The sequence below is a fragment of the Brachyhypopomus gauderio genome, chromosome 13 (genome assembly GCF_052324685.1).
Source record: "Brachyhypopomus gauderio isolate BG-103 chromosome 13, BGAUD_0.2, whole genome shotgun sequence".
Classification (NCBI taxonomy): domain Eukaryota; kingdom Metazoa; phylum Chordata; class Actinopteri; order Gymnotiformes; family Hypopomidae; genus Brachyhypopomus; species Brachyhypopomus gauderio.
The window spans coordinates 11343266-11362899 of record NC_135223.1 but is presented as its reverse complement, the minus strand read 5'-3'; the positions used below and the strand labels follow the sequence as shown (position 1 = coordinate 11362899).

Below are 19634 nucleotides of genomic sequence, written 5' to 3'. Positions count from 1 at the left end.
AGTGCAATCAACCTTCAGTCCCGGTAAGGCACACACTCCGCGCTGCACGCGTCTCTGCAGGCATGAACAAAAATCGATTCCGCATCCCACATTCGAACGCTGCCCTGAATAACGAACACACGGGAGTTCAGGTGTGAGCACGCCTCTGAACTCTCTCTCTCCTCCTCACACACGTTTGCACGCACGCACGTACCTTCTTGTCACTGAGGCCAGAAACGGTGTCGATATACTCCTCCTGGATCATGAAGGCGGCCAGGTTGGCTGTGTAGCTGGCGAGGAAGATGACGGCGAAGAAGGCCCACACCAGCACCATGATCTTACTGGTGGTGCCCTTGGGGTTCTCCACGGGCACTGAGTTATTGAAGACCAGAGCCCAGAGCAGCCAGATGGACTTGCCTATGGTGAACTTAGAACCTCCTGCTTCTGGGAGTGTGTATGAGAGAAGAGAGAGAGAGAGAGAGAGAGATAGAGAGTGAGAGAGAGACTCAAGGACAAAAATAATAGCTGGCCATGTCCTGTGCGTTTCCTTACCTTTCACCCAGTCTATTCCTATTTGAACTGCAGTAGACGGGACACGGGAGACCAGAGCAGTGGGTGATGATGATGAGGGGGAGGATGAGAACCGTATGTTGCTAAGCGCTGAGATGGGCGAGAGGGGCGGGAGACGATCCAGAGGAGCGGAGCTCCGGTTCTGTTCTATTATACCTGAGGGCTACGGAAAAGTCGGGGAGAGGCAGCAGTACCTACTGCAGAGCAATCAAAGGCACGGCACACACAGGCGGAGCGGCTTTACTTATTAGTCCTCCCCTGTAGTCCCTCCGCCCGGAGACAGCGTGGCTGCAGACGGCATGGTAGTCCACTAAAATGTGGTCATTATTAAAATGCGAGATGGCCGGCCAGGCGTCGATGCGTGAGGTGGGGGTGGAGGTGGGGGTGGAGGTGGGAGCAGCAAGGTGGAGAAGCCCGGGCGACTCACTCTTGCCGTTCTGCAGGCTGCGGTTGTAGCCGACGGGACTGAAGAACTCGAAGATGAAGACGGTGACGGCTACCACGGTCAGGCACATGACGAACATCATCACCCAGACGGCAGGACTGTAAGGCTCTGAAGGGAGAGAGAGAGAGAGAGAGAGAGAGAGAGAGAGAGAGAGAGAGAGCCAAACAGTTTTGTATCCCCACTGCATAATTACAATTCCAGTTTGTATTGATCATTATGTAAGGGTAACAAAAAGCCTGCTATAATGCAAAAAAACAGACTCTGAACCAGGACTCGGACAATAAAGAACAGCATTTAGCTTGGCGCGCACATGGTTATCTACTGCATTTCACGGAAATAAAACAAACAGTTTGAACAGGGAACACTAACTTTGATTGATGCAGACAATGTGGGACACTTGCACACTCATTCATTATCGTCTTAAACGGGCAGAAATGACGGCCTCTTCTCCGGACGGGGGTTCTTTTGTTCATGAGATATAAACTCACCAAGGAAGGCGGAAGGTGACACCGTTCCGTTGCTACGGGACACCATGACGCTGATCCCCGTCTCCACAAAGGGCACCGAGAAGTCAATGACCTCCGACCTCTCCTCGTTGATCGTGAGGGAGCCGATCGCCATGTCCGCACGCTTATACACCACCTAGTGGACAGGAGGGTACATCTAAGCGTGCCCAGTCTGTTCTAGGAACACGGCATACCTGTGTGCTCAGCCCCGCCCCTCCCCTCAGCCCCGCCCCTCCCCCAAGCCCCGCCCCTCCGCAGAGTTCAGTTCCAGCCGCTGCATAACTCACTGCAGCTCCTCCCTCCACGACTGAACAGACGAGCGTGCGGGGGAAGAGAAAGGCGGGTGCGTGGGGGGGGGGGGGGCTCGGCTGGTCGCCGTGGAGAATGCTAAGCGGGCCCGTGCCTCATCTATCGCCATGCGGGCCGCGTCCCGCCCCTTTGATCGTGGCTCTCCTCCTCGCGGCCCGGCGCCCGAGCCTCCGCGTCTGAAGCCCCTGCAAAGCTTCCGTGACAGCTCCACCGGCGCTGTGCCGAATCCCGGGCGGATTTGATCGGATTCCTCCGCTGGCGTGCGTGGGCCGCCCCCCGCGTGTTACTCCGTCAATGGAGTCATTTACGGGCGAGGCGACACGTGGCTCGGGGGGGGGGGGGGGGGTGGCTCCGTCACATGTGAGATCAGAGCTGCGCGCACCAGCACACGAACACACAGCCTATAACCTTTAACCCAGCGCGCCAACGAGCCCATGCTGATAGCCGATTGGCTGAAAAAGAGGCAGGAAAAGCGTGGGCGCGGTGGTGTGATTTAAAAATAAATAAATAAATAAACGCAACTGGTTCCAGGTGGGGAAAAGGCAAAAATGAGAAATAGATAAAGAGAGGGGAGGGGGGGGGGAAGAGGCAGACGAAGAAACGAGCCGCTCCGATTCCCTAGCAACCGTCGTGAGCGGGCCTCCCCTGGGGGTGTGAACAGCGCGGCAGGGTCCCTCTCTCTCAAAACATCGGCCCCCTGTATCTTCCCCACATACGCGCGCACACACATAACGCGCACACAGGCACACACACATGCTCAACAAGTGTGAGCATATCCAAGAGAGAGTCCTCAAGCTGGTAAATAATGAGGTGTCTGTGCGTGTGTGTGTGTGTGTGTGTGTGTGTGTGTGTGTGTGTGTTCATTCGTATATTAGCCATCCTTCACACTCACTGGGTCCTGTGTTAAAAGGGGCACACACAGTGTTTTGGCGTTAGTTTTAGAGGTTGGCAGAGACAGGCTGAGAATCCAGCCATAACACACAACACTTCACAGCCGTCACCATTCCATCACACTACACAGAGCACTGTCCACACACACACACACACACACACACACACACACACACACACACACACACACACACACACACACACACACACACACACACACACACACACACACACACACACATCAGACAGTGTGAAGACTCACTGCCTAACATTCCCACACCCACCCAGACCCATATCCATGCCCACACACACACACACACACACACGCACAGCAAAACGTAATACATAGCACTTCATACTTACAGTGCACGCACACACACACACACACACACACACACACACACACACACACACACACACACACACACAAAATCCTGCTTGGTACCATCCCCACACTTCCTTTTCCACATTTTCACACTAGATCAACCATCCACAGGTCCTCCTCCATCCCATAATCCCCTATGTTTGATCATCATGGGCGCTAATACCAGGAAAACACAACCTTCACTTTAACCACTCCTATCCCTTTAATGTCTTTCTTCACGCTCACAGGCCTTTGTGTAAATATCACCGAGCAAACGGCACCGCCTGATAGGAAGCGTCACGCATTAGCGGCGCGGGTGAGACCCAGAACTGGGCGGAGCCAATCAGAGAGGCGGGCCTTTACCTCGCCCACCATGCCGTTCCACACGCCGTCAATCTTCTTCCCGTGCTTGCCATTGGTCACAAGGTAGAGGTCGTAGGTGAAGCCCACGATTCTGGCCAGCCTCTTCAGGATGTCGATGCAGAAGCCCTTGCAGCATTGTTTGAGGGGGGCCACGCCCTCCTGAAAAGCCCTGCAGAGGGAAGGAGAAAGAGGCTCCCTCAGTCCGAGGGTAAGAGAGGAGAGGAGGAGAGGAGGAGAGGAGGAGGGGAGGGAAGAGGAGGGGAGTGGTGCGGCAGAATGAGCGAAGAGGGAAGAATGTGAGGGTCTTTACTTTATTGCGGCTGTTCCTAAACTGTATCATATTAATAATTTGTTCTCTGTCCATGACCAAGGGGGAAAGAGTGAGAAATGAAGAGTGAGAGGGAGAGGGAGAGAATGGGAGAGGGAGTGACTTACAGTCTAATCAGTATGACAGGGTGGGAGCGGGTTAAAGGGGGGAAGAATGAGAGGAAGATCGCCACACGGGGCATTTATGAGATTCATACTGCACTGTACTGAGCCTTCAGAGGAGTGTAATGAGACATAGTTACTCTCTGTCTCGCACACGCACACACACACACACAGCCACACACACACACACACACAGCCACATACGCACACCCGCCTGCCCACAACAGCAGCACAGTAAACCAGCATCCACATGAGACACATTAATACCTCAAGCACTCAAGTGGATTGACAGGCTACACGATGAGCGAGTGTGGACAGAGACGCCATAAGGCAAACACATAAACATGATGGGGGGGGGGGGGGGGGGGGCAGATCGATGGAAGAGCGCGGAGGAGAGCGTTTCCCCTGGACTCCCGCTGCCACGCCGGGCCCTGCCTTTGCCAGAGATGGCAGGAAACACACAGAACGAGGAGGAGATGAAAGGATTGTGGTAAAGAGGACGTTCTCCGTCCCTAGCTGCCGAGGCAGAGCAGAGCGCACTGTTAAAGGGAGAAGGTTGGGGGGTCCTGCTGGAACAGGCTGCTTAGCCCATCAACCTTAAAGGCTGAGCAAGCCAGTTGTGAAAAAATGACCCACGCTGTGGACGTGGCTTAAGCCTAAACTGAGGGTACAAGGGGGATTCGCCATCAGAACCGCTTGTTCATCCCGGCTCAGCCGTAATCTGGGTCTAGACTACAGGCCCACAGACAATAGTGAATTCCTTTTAGCTTTAACCTAGATCACAGCTAACGCTGACCTCCCATAACAGGACAGGGCTCTGACAAAATGGAGGAATGACATAACAGGACTAGCATGGATTTGTCCAGATTCCTATTAACCCATTATGAAGCTTTTGAAGCATCTTCAGAGTGAGACTTTAACAGTTGTGTGGCACAGCGTGCGCATGCCCGGGGCCACGGACACACGGTGCAGTAACCTAGGAGCATGCTAGCACTACTGACGTGGCATTGAGGGGTCGTCGGCAGGGCACCGAGTCCCTGATGCAGGTTCCAGACGCGGGGTCGGCCAGCTCCACTATGACGAAGGGCCTCTCCTCCAGGGTCACGACCCTCAGGTGCTGTGCGTCGTCTGGCGGCTGCAGAAAGGGGCCGTAGCGCGACCAGGCGGGGGTAGCGCAGACGGAGCACTCCGTTCTCCCACCATCCTACCTGAGACCACACACACACACACACACACACACACACACACACACACACACACACACACACACACACACACACACACACACACACACCCGAACACACCCACACCCACACACACACAGGCACAGACATGCACACACACACAGGGCACACAAGGTAATGTAACTGGCGGAACGTTCGCTTTGCCATAAATCACTTTTTGGCCGCTGACAGCCACTGTAGCTGAGAGGTGCTGCTCTCTCATCCCCTCTCCTGTTTCCCAGGTGCATTAGCAGTTAGCCATTAGCACCAGCACATAAACACAGTGGCTCGTTAGCGAGGAGCCATGTTTGTACTGCTTCTGTACTCTGCCTTGCTGATTGTGTCATGTCTGCCCGAAGTCCTGTGACAGTTGTACATCTAACGTAAATTCATCATGGACAATAGGTTTGCTGCAGTGCATGTGAGCGTGAGCTGGCGTGCCGGGTTATGGGTGGGCTGTTTGTGGATATTTGCATCAGCAGGTAGTCTTATTATCCTTTAGCCGGTGCATTTTGGCCCATTTGAGTGATATGTGGCTAATAACGCGTTGTAATTAGTGTCTGGAGCGCTGCAGACAGTGTCTGAGATGTAAATCCACGGTGAGTTTGCTTCATCACTGCCACTGCAATTCACTGCTGCTTAACGGAAGGGCAGCTCCTTCTGAAGACTGGCTTAAACGCTCGTTAGATGCTCGCCTCTGTCTCTTCACATAATGCGGAGGAGAATTACAGCGCGCAGTGTTTATTCACACATGATTAATAACGGATTCTGATAAGGTTCTGGCCTGCAGCATCACTACTGGCTGAACGAGGGAAGGGTGTGTGTGTGTGTGTGTGTGTGTGTGTGTGTGTGTGTGTGTGTGTGTCGTGGGGGGGGGGGGGAGTGTAGAGTATCTGCAGGTGTGTACAGGCTGTTTCCTTGAAGCTACAGCTGTGAACAGACCGTTCACTGGAGCCTTTCTGCCTCAGCCTAACCCACTTAGCCGTGGTTTACTTTGTTACTGTTTGGGGTTGTTTTTAATATATTATGTTCACAACATTCATATATCATAAACATAGACATTAGTATTTTATCTAAACACTATTTTGCATCTTCCTTTTGTCTGCCTGTTTTGCTAATTATTTTGCCAACAATCACTGTTTGGTTTTTCACATCTGTTTGGGCTTCTTTAATGTTTTGCTTATTCATTCCTCCGCTCTGCTGCTCCAGCAGTATCTACCTGTTTGATTTTATTTCTTTTCTTTTCTTTTCCTGGTCATGCACTCTACTCTTTTGCATGGCTGGACAGGTATCCAGGTTGGGTTGCACTGGGCCAAAAACGCTAGTGAGAAGCAGCTCTCTGGTGGACTGTTTGGTTATGTTCATTTCTCACAAAGCATTGTGGGGCATGTACTGTCCTCCACACTGGTTAGCATCCTGGGACACCCCCCTGGGACACCCCCCTGGGACACCCCCCGTTCCTTCTCTCACTCGCTTCTATGCACACCACTTGTAGTGTGTGAAATCATGTACACTTTTCCCTTTAAGGCTGTGTGTGTTTGTGTGTGTGTGTGTGTGTGTGTGTGTGTGTGTGTGTGTGTGTGTGTGTGTGTGTGTGTGTGTGTGTGTGTGTGTGTGTGTTACCTCTTCTGGAAGAAGAAGATGCAGGAATGAATCTACTAATACATAGTAGCCATTTTATGGTGGAGTTGTGCCTGACTGGAAAGTCAGTATACCTAATCCTTGACTTCTTTTGTTACAGTGGCATCAGTCAGTATGTGGATATCAAATCTTATGCTCTTTTGTATTATAACATTTAATTGTATGTATTCATATTTTAGTATTTATAACTTACAATGCTATTTTATTGTTTTCACTTCTTGTGAAATTCCCCATCCCACTCAAAAGCATATGTCTGTTCTTTCTAAGTATACCTATGTGCTTATTTGGGTTTATTACACACAATAGCTGTGCTCAATTCAGGAGGTAGCTGTCTACATAGGCAGCATTTTAAGGCAGCATGTCCACACTCCCATGTTGAAAGCTGTCCTCTTCGGAAGTCAGCTGTCTTATAAGGGACCTTCTTATTGCTGAATCTGAAGGCAGCGTCTCGTGTGTCCTTCTCGGCAAAGGCGTGTCACAATAGAGTTAAACGGCTCCACTGTTGTCTGGTGTTCCATTGCATTGCTTTGAAATATGGTGGACAGAATCGAGGAACGCATTCACAAAGGCTGCCCAGCAACAGCAGTATTGTTAAGCAGTTTCCAGAATGGAACAAACTATTTGAGTTCCACACAGGAACTGTACATGTGGTATATGCCATATAGGAGCTACATGTTGTATGCCACTCACACTCTCGCCCTGAGCCAAGTTTTAAAGCAGATCACAATCCCTTCCCTAAACGCGCAATGTGTGTTCTGAGGGACAGAAAGAGCCGTTATCCTTCTCGTCAAACTACAGAAGAATGACCTTGTCCCTAATAAGCCACGGCCAATCAGAAATGAGGCCACAAAATTAGTGTAGTTGAAAAAAACATGTAAAAAGGAAATAGCATGAACCCATGCATGCATTAAACTGTAACATCTTATAGCTTTTTTTACAGCTTTTACAGCTCAGTGCCAGAGTATCAGCTGGACATGAATATTTAACAAGCATTGCATGTTTTCAAGCAAATGACATTAGAGATGTGACAAAGCAGTATTTACTGTAAGCCATCAAAATTTCCTGGGGTGAATCTCTCTAGGTGGCATACATGGGTTATATCCTAAAAGAATCATTTCAAAACATTAAAGGTGGCCACAGTAAGGTCATGGAACAGCTGAATATGAAGGTAAACAGATTGGCAACACAGTGCTTGGACCCCTCAGTTGCTAAAGACCTTTTCCAGGGCACAAAAGAGACCCTTCATTTCCAAGGAGTTCTTCTTTTAAATGTTCTTTTTTTAATTACAATTTTAATGGAGGCAAAAGATAGAATAATAATCTTCCTGCACACTTTCCATGTGTGAGCTCACAGTCTCTCTGTTCACAATGGATCTCTTGTGTGGGAGTCAGAGGTCAAGCGTGGCCCATTACAACTAATATTGAAGGCCCTCGTTTTTGGAGTGTCAGGCTGACGGAAGTGAAGTGCGCCAGCTTGGGCGTTTGCTCCACCCTCAGAGGCGGTGTCAAAAACAAGCCTCTGCCTCCTCCAAGCTCCGCCCCTGACCGGCCGCTGGGTAAGTGTGGCCTTTTCCTCTGCAAAGGGAGAGAGGGCCCCAAGCTTTCTGTCGCTCCACAGAGAAAAAGAGGGAGTCTCTTGCTAAGTGCTGGCCCATAGAGGAAAAGGTCACTGAGACACTTGAGGGCTTGATTTGCTAAGAGTACCATTAAGTCCAGCTCATTTGCTTGTGTGGATAAAAGAGAAAAGAACAGCAAAACAGGCCCATAATACGCCGTTCTGGCACTGCGGTGATCTGGCAACAATGACTATGGATAACAGCAGAGGAGGGAAAAAAAACACCCTCATTTGTATATGCAGTTTCTCACCTTTAAGGCTGATTTATTTGTTTGTGATCCGGATGGTCTTAAAGGTCTATGCAGAGTAAGTTGCCAGTAACCCTCACCTAACACACACACGCACACACACACACACATACAATCAAACACACTGTTCCACCCAAGGTTCCTCGGGGAAAAGAGGTGCAAGCCAAGAAAGTGTCTGTACAGCTCGGGCTGTCTGACATCACTGCAGTCTGTCCTGTGGGATATCTGTTAAGGCTGAGATATATCCTACCGCTTCTCTGCAGTCTGTATATAATTAGACAATAATTTGCCTTTTTGTTTGCATAGCAAACAACTGGTCTGATTAGTGTCACATCACCACGCAGAGTTATAGGCCTAAAATCATCTCCTTCCAGATCTAATTAGCTTTATTTAGAAGTCTTTGCATTCATGCTTCCCAAATTCCAGATTCATGATGAAAACCCACTCAAAGCAAATTTACAATGAAGAGAATGAAAATCTTTTAATCCAAGAGCAGACCAGCACATGAGGACGTTCACTACGGAACAGGAAAAACTTGCCACCAAATACCATTTTCTCGTTCAGTCTGAGGGAACGTGTAACACTGGAATAGCATTAGGCCACCGAGCACACCGCTAATGGAATGAAAATCTTACATGAAGGTTTCTGTGACAATACACACTCAGCCCATCACGTCCTGACCCAGCAGCGGCCGGCTGACGGCTGTGCGCGCAGGAGAGGGCGGCGACACCACAGGCGTCCGACCGAGAGGTCCGTCCGACACTCACGCCCGAAGAAACGTGGGCCCCGCGTTTAGCTGCGGACTCTGAGTGACGGCCGCGCTGACGGAGCCCCACCCCCGTCCTATGGGAAAATGGCCTCCACCTCCCTGCTTCTCCTTCTCCTTGTAGTCTGCCTACAGTCAGTGGTGCCTTTGTGACCTTCCAGCTCAACCTCCCTGTATTTCCTTTGTAATCCACTCTGTCCGCACTTATTCCTGTCAGATCTCGGTGGCCTGTAAGGGGGGGTTCCTATTTTGCGCGTCTTCGGGTGGATGCAATGAGACCAGCGCACCCCCCCCCCCCCCCCCCACACGCACTATGGCCTTCACTTGTGTCCCTGACAAGTCGGTGTACGGAGAACAGATACCAGCACTGCGGTAGCCCCCCCCCACACACACACACACACAGCCGTTCACTGGTCCCAGTCACCGCACGCGCTGCATCTCCCGCTCAGGTGCGCTGGCGTGTGGGGAGGCAGGTGAAGTGAGACAGCAGCCTGGGGGCGGACTGCCGCTTGTTTGACTGGACTGCCAGTGCGCGTGGGCTCCGGGCAGAGGCAGCTAATTGAAAGTGAAGCGTGAGAAGTCCTGCGGGCGCGCTTCTCCTCGCGCGTCTCCTCGCGCTGCCCACGCCGAGCTCCTCCCGGCCCCTCACCATCCACGCTGCGCAAGACATCACCCCACCGCCCGCTCTGTCACTTTACTTAACCGCCGCATCACCGCGTCCCCACTCGCATCACCGGGATCAGGCTGAACGCCTCTCGCTCCAACAACCCCCCCCCACACACACCCACACACCCCACACACCCCCTGCCCTTGATCACTGAGGGCTTTTCCTCGCTTTGCCCCAAGTCGGTACGCGTGGGCCGCTAACAGAGGTGAAGCAGAGCAGCAAAGACACGTTAGAGGACGCCGGCGAATGTCCCGGTGGCATGTGAACAACCTCCGTGTGAGGAGAGGCTGACGTATGTCCAAACAGCTGTCATCATCCAGCACCAAGGATTCAGGCAACAAAGCTGTATTTATTTATTATTTGTTTTCAATAAAATGTTCATGACACGGGGAAGCACACCTGTGCAGGGTGGGTGTGGATGTAGGAGGCGTTTGATTCCGGTTTAGGAATTGCTACCGGCAGAATGTATAAACGCTAATGATGCGCAGAGATAAGTGTCATGTGCTTCTTCTTTGATGTTTTCCAGTAAATTCTGCAGCACTCTTGCTAGCTTTGCTCTCACGAGCTGCTACCAGCCAGTTCCCGACCAATTCAATGGAAGAACAGGGATGATGTTGGAGTCTCTGGCCCTGGTGGGAGCCGTGGGGATCACGCTCACCCCCCCCGGGAGCCTCTAATGCTTTCATAAGTCGTGGCACAAGCAGCCCTCTGAGAGCCCATAACAGCGCGGAGAAAACAGGATGCGGCTAACTTGGAAACGCACTTCGAGATCCACCCGGCGGCGTTTCGACAAGCTAAACACCAGACAACGTGCGGCAAATCTGATCAGCCATATCAGGCTTTAGAGGTGGAAAATCACTGCTCTATTTACAACTGGACAGTTTCACCCTTTAATCTGATGAACAGTTGTACTTCAAGACATGTTGCGTGCGACAGCACAATTGTTTAAGTCAAATGTACACTACATTAGTGAGTGAATCTAACAAAAGAGAATTAAACCTCTATGTTAAGGGCATTCAAATGTGACGGTTGTGTCAAGGGTTTCTGGGGACTGTGTAAAATCAACTACCGTGCATTTCACAAGATTCAGTTAGAAACATTTACAGGCCCTCACTTTTTTCCCCGAGAACAGAAAACAAATGAAAAAGGAAAGTATAAGCACCACGCGATGATACAATGCTGCGTTAAATATTTGATGAGGATTATGAAGGCAGGTTCTGGAGGCTCAGAGAGCCACTGCACCCCCTTCAGTGATGCCGGGTCCAGAACTCTGCACTGCACACTTCTTTTGGAAGAGATCTGCGGGCCAGACGGGGGATGAAACACGGCTCAGTGCGACATCGCGCAACTCTCGCCCAGCTGTTGCGTCACCCGGTTTGTTAGTGTAGCCTTGATGTATTCAGGCCATCTTTGACAATCTCGAGACTGCAATATTCTGCAAGCTGGAGGGCCAAATTGCTCTTCTGGTCAGTGCGCGTGTGTGTGTGTGTGTGTGTGTGTGAGGGAGAGAGAGAGAGCGGTGGAGAGGAGAGGAAGGTAGACCAGGCCTTGGTGGCTGGACTGTTAATAGGTCAGTAGCTAACGGCTGGTATCAATGGTGGGTTGTGAGGCTGGCGGCACAGGAATCTGAGCTAAGCCTGCGGAACTGAACCGGTGCTGGTCAGGCACAGACGCACAACCTCCCAGCATGCCCCAGACCCCGCCGTTACTGCCGGAGTCCATTTGGAACGTACCGACGCGAGCACCCCAACCCCCCCGGCCTTGAAAAGCCACCACTGTTCCTCCGTCATTCAGGCGCAACACGTCATGTCCACAGAACACTGGCAGCGTACGGTTTAGGCGCGGCGTTTCTGTCGGCGAGAGACAAACTTGCTCTCTCTGATTCCGATCTCATAAATGAATCTATTCAAATTGCCGTTGCCACCAGGTGTTATTCAGTGAGCGCGAATAAATTACGTCTTCTTTTTCCCCTAGTTCTGTTTTTGAGGCTTAGATGGTGAATCGGTGTTATTTTTCACCACGACACCTCACGTGTAAAGGTGTAGCGTGACCGTGAAGCGTACGCCTGCGTCTCCGTCTGCTGGCAGGTACTGTATAACTTCATAATTCTGTTTTATGCTGTTTCACTGAATGACAGCGCAGCGCTTGTGAGCGCCCCCCCCCCCCCCCCCCCACACACACACACACACACACACCCACACACCTCTTTCTGGCTATATTTATTACCATTGCCTTTGTCTCTGTGTCATGTCAGTGGGGTTCGGCAGGGGGTTAGAGATGCTGCGTCCCAGGTGGCCGCTGACATACTACAGATGACTGCTATATTCAGCGCCTCGAGGCTTACGGTCAAAGCAGCGCGAGTTTCTAGCACGCATTACATAACTGAAGCAGACTTGGCCAATGGGAGAGCTCCTATTCCCAACTCATCTTTTATTCATACTTTCACCTGAACCTCAAACCTAAAGGCCTCTTCCACAGCCCAAACCCCCTCCTTCCTGTTTGGTGATTTCTTCATTTTAGCATATTTAGTTTGATATAATATGGCATAATCATACTGTAAGGGACTTTGACTCTGGAGGAATCCAGCGTGTCTGCCTCGAAATAAAACGTAATAACGATGTTTACGTCGTGATTCACAACTAAATTCCAATTATCAAAAAGAAGCACTGATTCATTTGAGGCACAGTCGCATTCGCATAAGCGGCGGCACGGTGGATGCAAAATCGTCCTGCTGGATTATACTTGGTACCGTTTTTGCACAAGCCGCTCTCCGAGCCACAGTCCTCGTGCAGTCCCGTCCTCCTGTTAGCGCCTTACACTGTAATTGTGTTCGCTATCAGAAGCCAGCACTCTGCAGAGCACTGGCACATATGTAGCAGTTGATTAGGGCCACAGTCACTCTGAGTCTTTTAAACAGTTTTCACCAAGAGAGAGTGACTTGGCTTATGTTTTAGAATATTAAAGCTTTAACTTTTTTTCCCCTCCCTTTCTCTGTGTTTTTTTCTGTACTTAATTAACTGCAGGAATACAGTTCGTGTTTTAAGAGTGACACGACATGCGCTGATGCGCGTCGATATATCGGTGCGGCCCACGTCACAGTCTAGCTCAGTCAGCACTTGCTCCCGGAGCAAACGTGATGCATTGTTCTCGGGTTAATTGTAATGAGGTTCTGCACTGGGGGTGTGCCATGAGAAATGGCTTTCTAAATGAGTGTAGTGGCTTGTTGTATATCATTTTACAACTGTTTCACATCCTGCAGTTTACTGAATAATACAACGTTCTCCTTCACGTCCTCAGACAGTGAACACACCAAATCAGTCTCAAAAACAGGCTCGAGAAAATCAAACACAATACTTTCATACATTACACTGCTGTTAGATCATCCTGCATATGCTGAGGATAATCATGCAAAATGTAATAGTTATTATTTATCCCAATCTGCTATTACAGTAGCGGACTGGCTCTTATAAAACCCAGACTACAGAATAACCTGCACCAGTGTTGAATTCTCACTACCAACCAGCAGAGCTTTGAACCAGAACTGACAGGTTTTTCAGTTGGGCAATTAAAGCCACCTCTATACCAGTAACCACCTGCCAGTAGACAGTATAGGTGAGTAACATTTTAGCAGAAGTCTTTCCTTTCCTACCCCTTTATACCATAATAAGCGGAGTTGATATCAAGCTTTTTTTTTTCCTCCACATTTTAAAGACAAAAATATAATTCTGAATCTGACAACCACAGTTCGTCTCAGCATGCAGTGAACGGTGTGTCCAATTAACCACAGCTGCCACAGTTAGCCGGAGAAGGGTGACATCACACAGACCTGAACCAGACTCTGAAAAAACAAAAAAACAAAAACCAGAATCCTTATTATTTCTTACGTCTTCCCAGCCGTTCCCGGGTGTGTAAGAGATGACATCCAGAAAGGGGTTGGCCAGGTAGCCTTCGTTATTGAAGGAGTAATCCCGCCCACCCAAGGTGATGTTACTGAAATATCTGCAAATGGAAGAAAAGAAAGAAATGAGAGTGAGGCGGGTGGGGGAGGGGTGGTGGTCCAGTCACATCGCTTTCCCCGCACGCGGCTGCATTTCCTGCAAGCCAGTCGAAAAGGTGACATTTCCCTTAATTGCCTCAAATGAATCTTCCTCCTGAACCCAACATGCATCACCACCCCATCGGGGTGCGAGCTCCAGGCCTGCTGCGGACCCGGGCCTCCGTGGACCCAGGCTACGCTTTTTCGAAAGTGTGTGTGTGTGTGTGTGTGTGTGTGTGTGTGTGTGTGTGTGTGTGTGTGTGTGTGCACCAAAGATACTTCCGTTATTCGAGCACCGCGTGTTCTGTGATGGATTTTTACTGGACCTATCTTCCACTATATGCATAGGTGTATGCTAACCTCATCTTGGGAGAATGGTATACAAAAAAAGAACAGCAGAACCCCCCCCCCCCCCCCCCTCTCCCCACAAAGGAAGATTTATCTAAACAACATTTTTGTTTTGTTTTGTTTGGACTTGCTCTTTTATGAAACATCTCTCCACCTCTGCGGTGTGTTTAAACGTTGTGGCGTGCAGCTCGACCCCCTGCAGTCTTCCAAGGGCGGAGGAGGACACCCAGAGCCCAGGGCTACGCTGTGTTCACTCTAATTACGGGAAATGCCATACAGGGTAAACTCATTTACTACAAATGTAACAAAACATATAAAAAAAAAGAACGCTAAAATGTAACCTCAAGCTAACCGAGCTGATCTGTGAACACAATGCCTGGGGACAGTGCAGGTAGAGGCGGTGGTTCTCTGTAGAGGGGAGTTCACCAACATGACGTGTTCTCTAGGTTTCGTTCGCTGTACGGTTTACTGCACCCGCTCCAGCTGGTCTGGAAGAGAGTATCGAGAGCCCTGAGTAGATTGGCTTTGTTAAATGTGAGGGTTCATCCATTGGCATGAATCAGGGCATGAATCAGGGCATGAATCAGGGCATGAATCCCAGCTGTCTGCGTAGCTTCCGTGCCTTAGCAGCTTCCGTTCCCTGTTACCCTCCATTAGCATTCTTGGCTGAACCACCCCTTTAAAAGTTACAACATCCTGCTCTGGGCTCCGCTTTTCGGGTCTGATTATCAGCGGCTCAGGGATCGAGCGGCCCAAAACGATGCCCCCACCCCCCCCGCGGGCCCCCTCCCTCCTCCCAGCCTTACTTCATCCTTCCTCTGATCTTCTGCGTGCGGTTTCCGTCCATCTGGCAGTTGGTGACGAAGTGGGGCCCTCCGGTGGCGCCGTAGTCTTTGCGCAGGGCCACGGCACCGTGGGTCAGAACCGAGACGCCGCGGGCGATGCGGCGCCGGGCCTCGTCCCTCCAGCCCTGCGGCCCGCACGGCGAACAGCCGGCTCGGCAGGCCGCTCTGACCCAGCTCGGCCAGCGCCGGACCCACAGCGAACCACATGTGAGAGGCTCCGGCCTGGCCGGCAGCCCAGGCGGCGTGAAACACCTGCTCCGCCTCCTCCTGGGAGCAGTAGAGGAGGCGCACCTGTGGGACGGGGGGGGCACAGGGAGCAAATATTAGAGAGGGACGGGAGATCAGATATGGGGAAAGGACACGGACAGAGAGGAGGCGCAGAAATCGGGACAGGACGCAGGAGGAGAGGAGCACTGCTGGCTGGGAACATTTGCATATGCTTCTCATAACTGCAGAGGAGAGGAGTAATTACAGTAATAAAGGGTGGTGCTGTACGCCCGGGGAGAAGGATGATGAGAAAGAAAGATGGCAGGAGGTAAAGCCACCTGGGCCAAGTGGGGAATAAGAGAAAGACAGAGTGAGGGGAGAGAGGGAAGAGGGGGAGGGGCTACAGCCAAAGAGGGAGGTGCCAGGAGGGGGACTAAGGATGTGTATTATTTATTCTTTGCTGAGTTGGGAACTAAAAGGACGATATGAGAGTAAGGTCGGGGAGAGAGGACAACATGGGCTATGACAGACAGAGAAAAAGACCAGAAGCTTCTTTATGGGCTTTTTGAACACCTGTGCATGTCTGTGTTTTGTGCTCTATGTACATATAAATGAATTGGTCAGGTCTTTGTGTGAGTGTGTGTGTGTGTGTGTGTGTGTGTGTGTGAGTGTGTGTGTGTGTGTGTGTGTGTGTGTGTGTGTGTGTGTGTGTGTGTGTGTGTGTGTGTGCGTGTACACATGTACTTGCACAGCAAAAACCTAATGTTGACTTAACACCTATTGTGTCATTGTGTTGAAATGAGCTGGAAAAAAGGACACCGTTAAGCATTAATGCCTCACTGTGTGTATTAATCCAGCCCGGTGGGGCCTGCTTGTGTGTGTGCTGCGCAGGACCCTAGCTGAACTGGACCCTAGCTGAACTGGACCCTAGCTGAGCAGGACCACAAGCTGCTGCGGTCTTTGCCAAAGGGGCAGGCGGGTCTGGCGGCGAGCGCTAATGCAGGAGCTCCTGGCCACAGGCTTGGAGCTACATTAACACTGACACCAGAGAACTGGGAGATACGCAGTACAATAACAACTCCCAGCACACACACACACACACACACACACACACACACACACACACACACACACACACACACACACACACACAACGAGAAAGACACAATAATGACCCACAGCCAGGGAGAGGACAGACTGAGAATCCATTGCACAAACACACACAAATACAGAGCCTCACACACTGCCATCCACACACACACAAAAACACACACATACACACACAGGGGAAAAAGGAATTAGAATGAGGGGGAATGAGGCAGAGAGGAGAACAGACTGAGAGAGGAAACGGAGAGGTCACAGAGGGAAAGGGCATAAGCAGAAGTTTGGCAGGTAGAGGATGGAAAAAACAAAGCTCAAGAAGAAATGAAGTAAGAGAACAGGAGTCAAACAGAGAGACGCCGGGAGACAAAGATGAGACGATGTAAAAGAGCATGGTAGACAGAGGAGAGATCGGACCATAGAGAGGGGACGGAGTGATGGACAGATCGATGGCGGAGGTAGAGTAGCTGAATTAGGGAGAGGTGTGATTGTGAATGAATGACTTGATGAATGACTTAATGAATGAATGTGGGAAGGATATGCGGACAGGAGTGATGTGAGTGGGTCGATGACAAAGAAATTAGTGGGAGAATGAGTGAGTGAATGTGGGAGTGAATGAGTGTGTGAGTGGGTGAGTGAATGAGGGAGTGAATGAGTGTATGAATGAGTGACTGAATGAGGGAGTGAATGAGTGTATGAATGAGTGAGTGAATGTGGGAGTGAATGAGTGTGTGAGTGGGTGAGTGAATGAGGGAGTGAAGGAGTGTGTGAGTGGGTGAGTGAATGTGGGAATGAATGAGTGTGTGAGTGGGTGAGTGAATGAAGGAGTGAAGGAGTGTGTGAGTGGGTGAGTGAATGTGGGAATGAATGAGTGTGTGAGTGGGTGAGTGAATGAGGGAGTGAATGAGAGTGAGTGGGTGAGTGAATGTGGGAGTGAATGAGTGTGTGAGTGGGTGAGTGAATGCAGAAGGGTTAGAGAGTGTTAGTGAATGAGTGAATGAATGTGGGAGGGAATGAGTGGGTGAGTGAATGAATTGATGAATGACAGAATGAATGAGGGAAGGAACTAGCTAGGTAGTGATATGAGAGTGAATGAGTGAGAGAAATGGGGAGGTAGTGTGTAAGGGCATAGGGAGAGTGTGTAAGGGCATAGGGAGAGTGCGTAAGGGAGTAGGAAGTGTGTAAGGGAGTAGGGAGAGTGTGTAAGGGAGTAGGGAGAGTGCGTAAGGGGGTAAGGAGAGTGCGTAAGGGCGTAGGGAGAGTGCGTAAGGGCGTAGGGAGAGTGTGTAAGGGGGTAGGGAGAGTGCGTAAGGGAGTAGGAAGTGTGTAAGGGTGTAGGGAGAGTGTGTAAGGGAGTAGGGAGAGTGCGTAAGGGCGTAGGGAGAGTGCGTAAGGGCGTAGGGAGAGTGTGTAAGGGGGTAGGGAGAGTGCGTAAGGGCGTAGGGAGAGTGTGTCTCTGGGCTGGTCCATACCTGTGCCTCGTGTTCTTTCAGCAGCCGGCGTGTGCGTGCTCCGCCCGGATCGTCGGTCAGATTCAGCATCACCACGCTCTTCTTCTCCCAGCCAATGAACGAGCCGTCCGTCAGACCCTCAACCACTGACAGAAAGTCCTGGTAGCCATGGTGACGTGTGGACACCACGGAGAAGGCTGTCCAATCGTACTCCTCCAGCACCTCGAAGATCACCTCCAGTTGTAGAGCAGTGGAGGAGCTGAACTGCAGGAAGATAGAGCCGCTCTCCTGCACAATGGCGGAAGGCAAAATGAATACATTTCCCTTCGGTTTCTTTGTGCCCTTATAAGGCATGATGCAGTTTAGATTTCTTATGAAGTGTTTTTTTTTTAATGACAGCAACTACAATTAACTGCAGGGTGATAGAATCTCCCGCTGAGTAATTAGGAGGAAAAACTACACTTCCCATGTCTGCTAACTCTTCATTCTCAGCTTGCATCATTGTGGGAATTGAATTTCTTATGAAGTGCTGCTTAAATGGGTGGCCACAGCAGCAGAAGTGGCGATGAGGGAAATGTAGCCGCAAATGTGTCTCGAATGGCAGCTGGAGCAAAGTCACGCGCCCGTTTCAATAGAATTTCAGGAGAGGCACGTGGCCTGAAGGAGACGGCTTCAAAGCCGCATCAAGGAGATCACCCCCATCTCCCGAGTAAATAGTTTTAAAACATATATTCCCAAACACAAATATTTCTGCATCTTTCAGCTTCATTTCCAAACGTTTGTGTATTTGTCGCTTTATTTATTTATTTTGCCTGTGACAAAAATAAGACGTTGCTGAGCTTGGAATCGAAACCTGCTGGCGAAAACACTGACCAGAGCAGGTCAGAACAGCAAAGGCGAGAATCAAACAGCGGCCTGTGGTGGAAACACAGGACCTCTGGCCCTGTGAGACGGGGAGCTTCCAACGGCAGCACCTCCCACTGACTTCAGTCGGGCCGGCCGGATCCCCCTGAGGGGACGACTGTAGCTCTGCCTGAGCCCTTTCCCGAGTCGCTCTGGCTCGGCGGTAACAAAACCACGTGAGGGCTGTAAATAAGTTCCGGAGCCCGTTAGCTCCGCTTGCCACAGGGCGGAGAGACACGTCTGCTACGTCATCCGCGGTTGTCATATATCACAGACATCGGGAGAAGGAGGGACAGTTAGGGGCTCTCACAAGATCTGTAGGTAATGTAACTCCTCAAATTTTAATAACAAAACTGTTAACAGCATCTGCGTTCTACCGCAGACGCAACAGCAAACCAACAAAGACGTGTGTTAAATATCAAAGCAAATGTGGACCTTCAAGACTCTTTTCTGTCCGAAAAACGACTCCGAACCCTTGCGGGTTGTGAAAGGCCGTTTTCGTCATTTCAGATCCTGAGCGTGCCCCATCGGTGTCTGTCCTTACTGATGGAGTCGTCTTGGCCATCAGCCAAACGAGGTGAGCGGTTATCATACCTGCGGCACTCGTCCTAAGCCCGCTCCTCCTCCGACAGCCACAATGGGGAGGCCCGTCTGGGCCGAGACGAATTCCAACATGGGAGCCAGCGGGCCCGAGGCCAGGGGGAGGGGCCTCTCGTCCTCGTAGACCA

The 19634-nt window shown here is 50.7% G+C and overlaps 1 protein-coding gene across 1 annotated transcript in view; it reads right to left on the bottom strand.

Annotated features, from left to right (window-relative positions):
• The window catches only part of grin2db (glutamate receptor, ionotropic, N-methyl D-aspartate 2D, b), a 46021-nt gene that overhangs the window by 10315 nt on the left and 16072 nt on the right, over window positions 1-19634 (bottom strand). Inside the window, 11 exon segments of the mRNA XM_076971381.1 lie at window positions 194-423; window positions 977-1102; window positions 1483-1636; window positions 3428-3596; window positions 4858-5024; window positions 5026-5064; window positions 13900-14014; window positions 15206-15367; window positions 15369-15535; window positions 18025-18291; window positions 19501-19634. The exon segment at window positions 19501-19634 is cut by the window's right edge and continues 73 nt beyond it. Of these exon segments, the coding sequence (XP_076827496.1) occupies window positions 194-423; window positions 977-1102; window positions 1483-1636; window positions 3428-3596; window positions 4858-5024; window positions 5026-5064; window positions 13900-14014; window positions 15206-15367; window positions 15369-15535; window positions 18025-18291; window positions 19501-19634 (1730 nt within the window).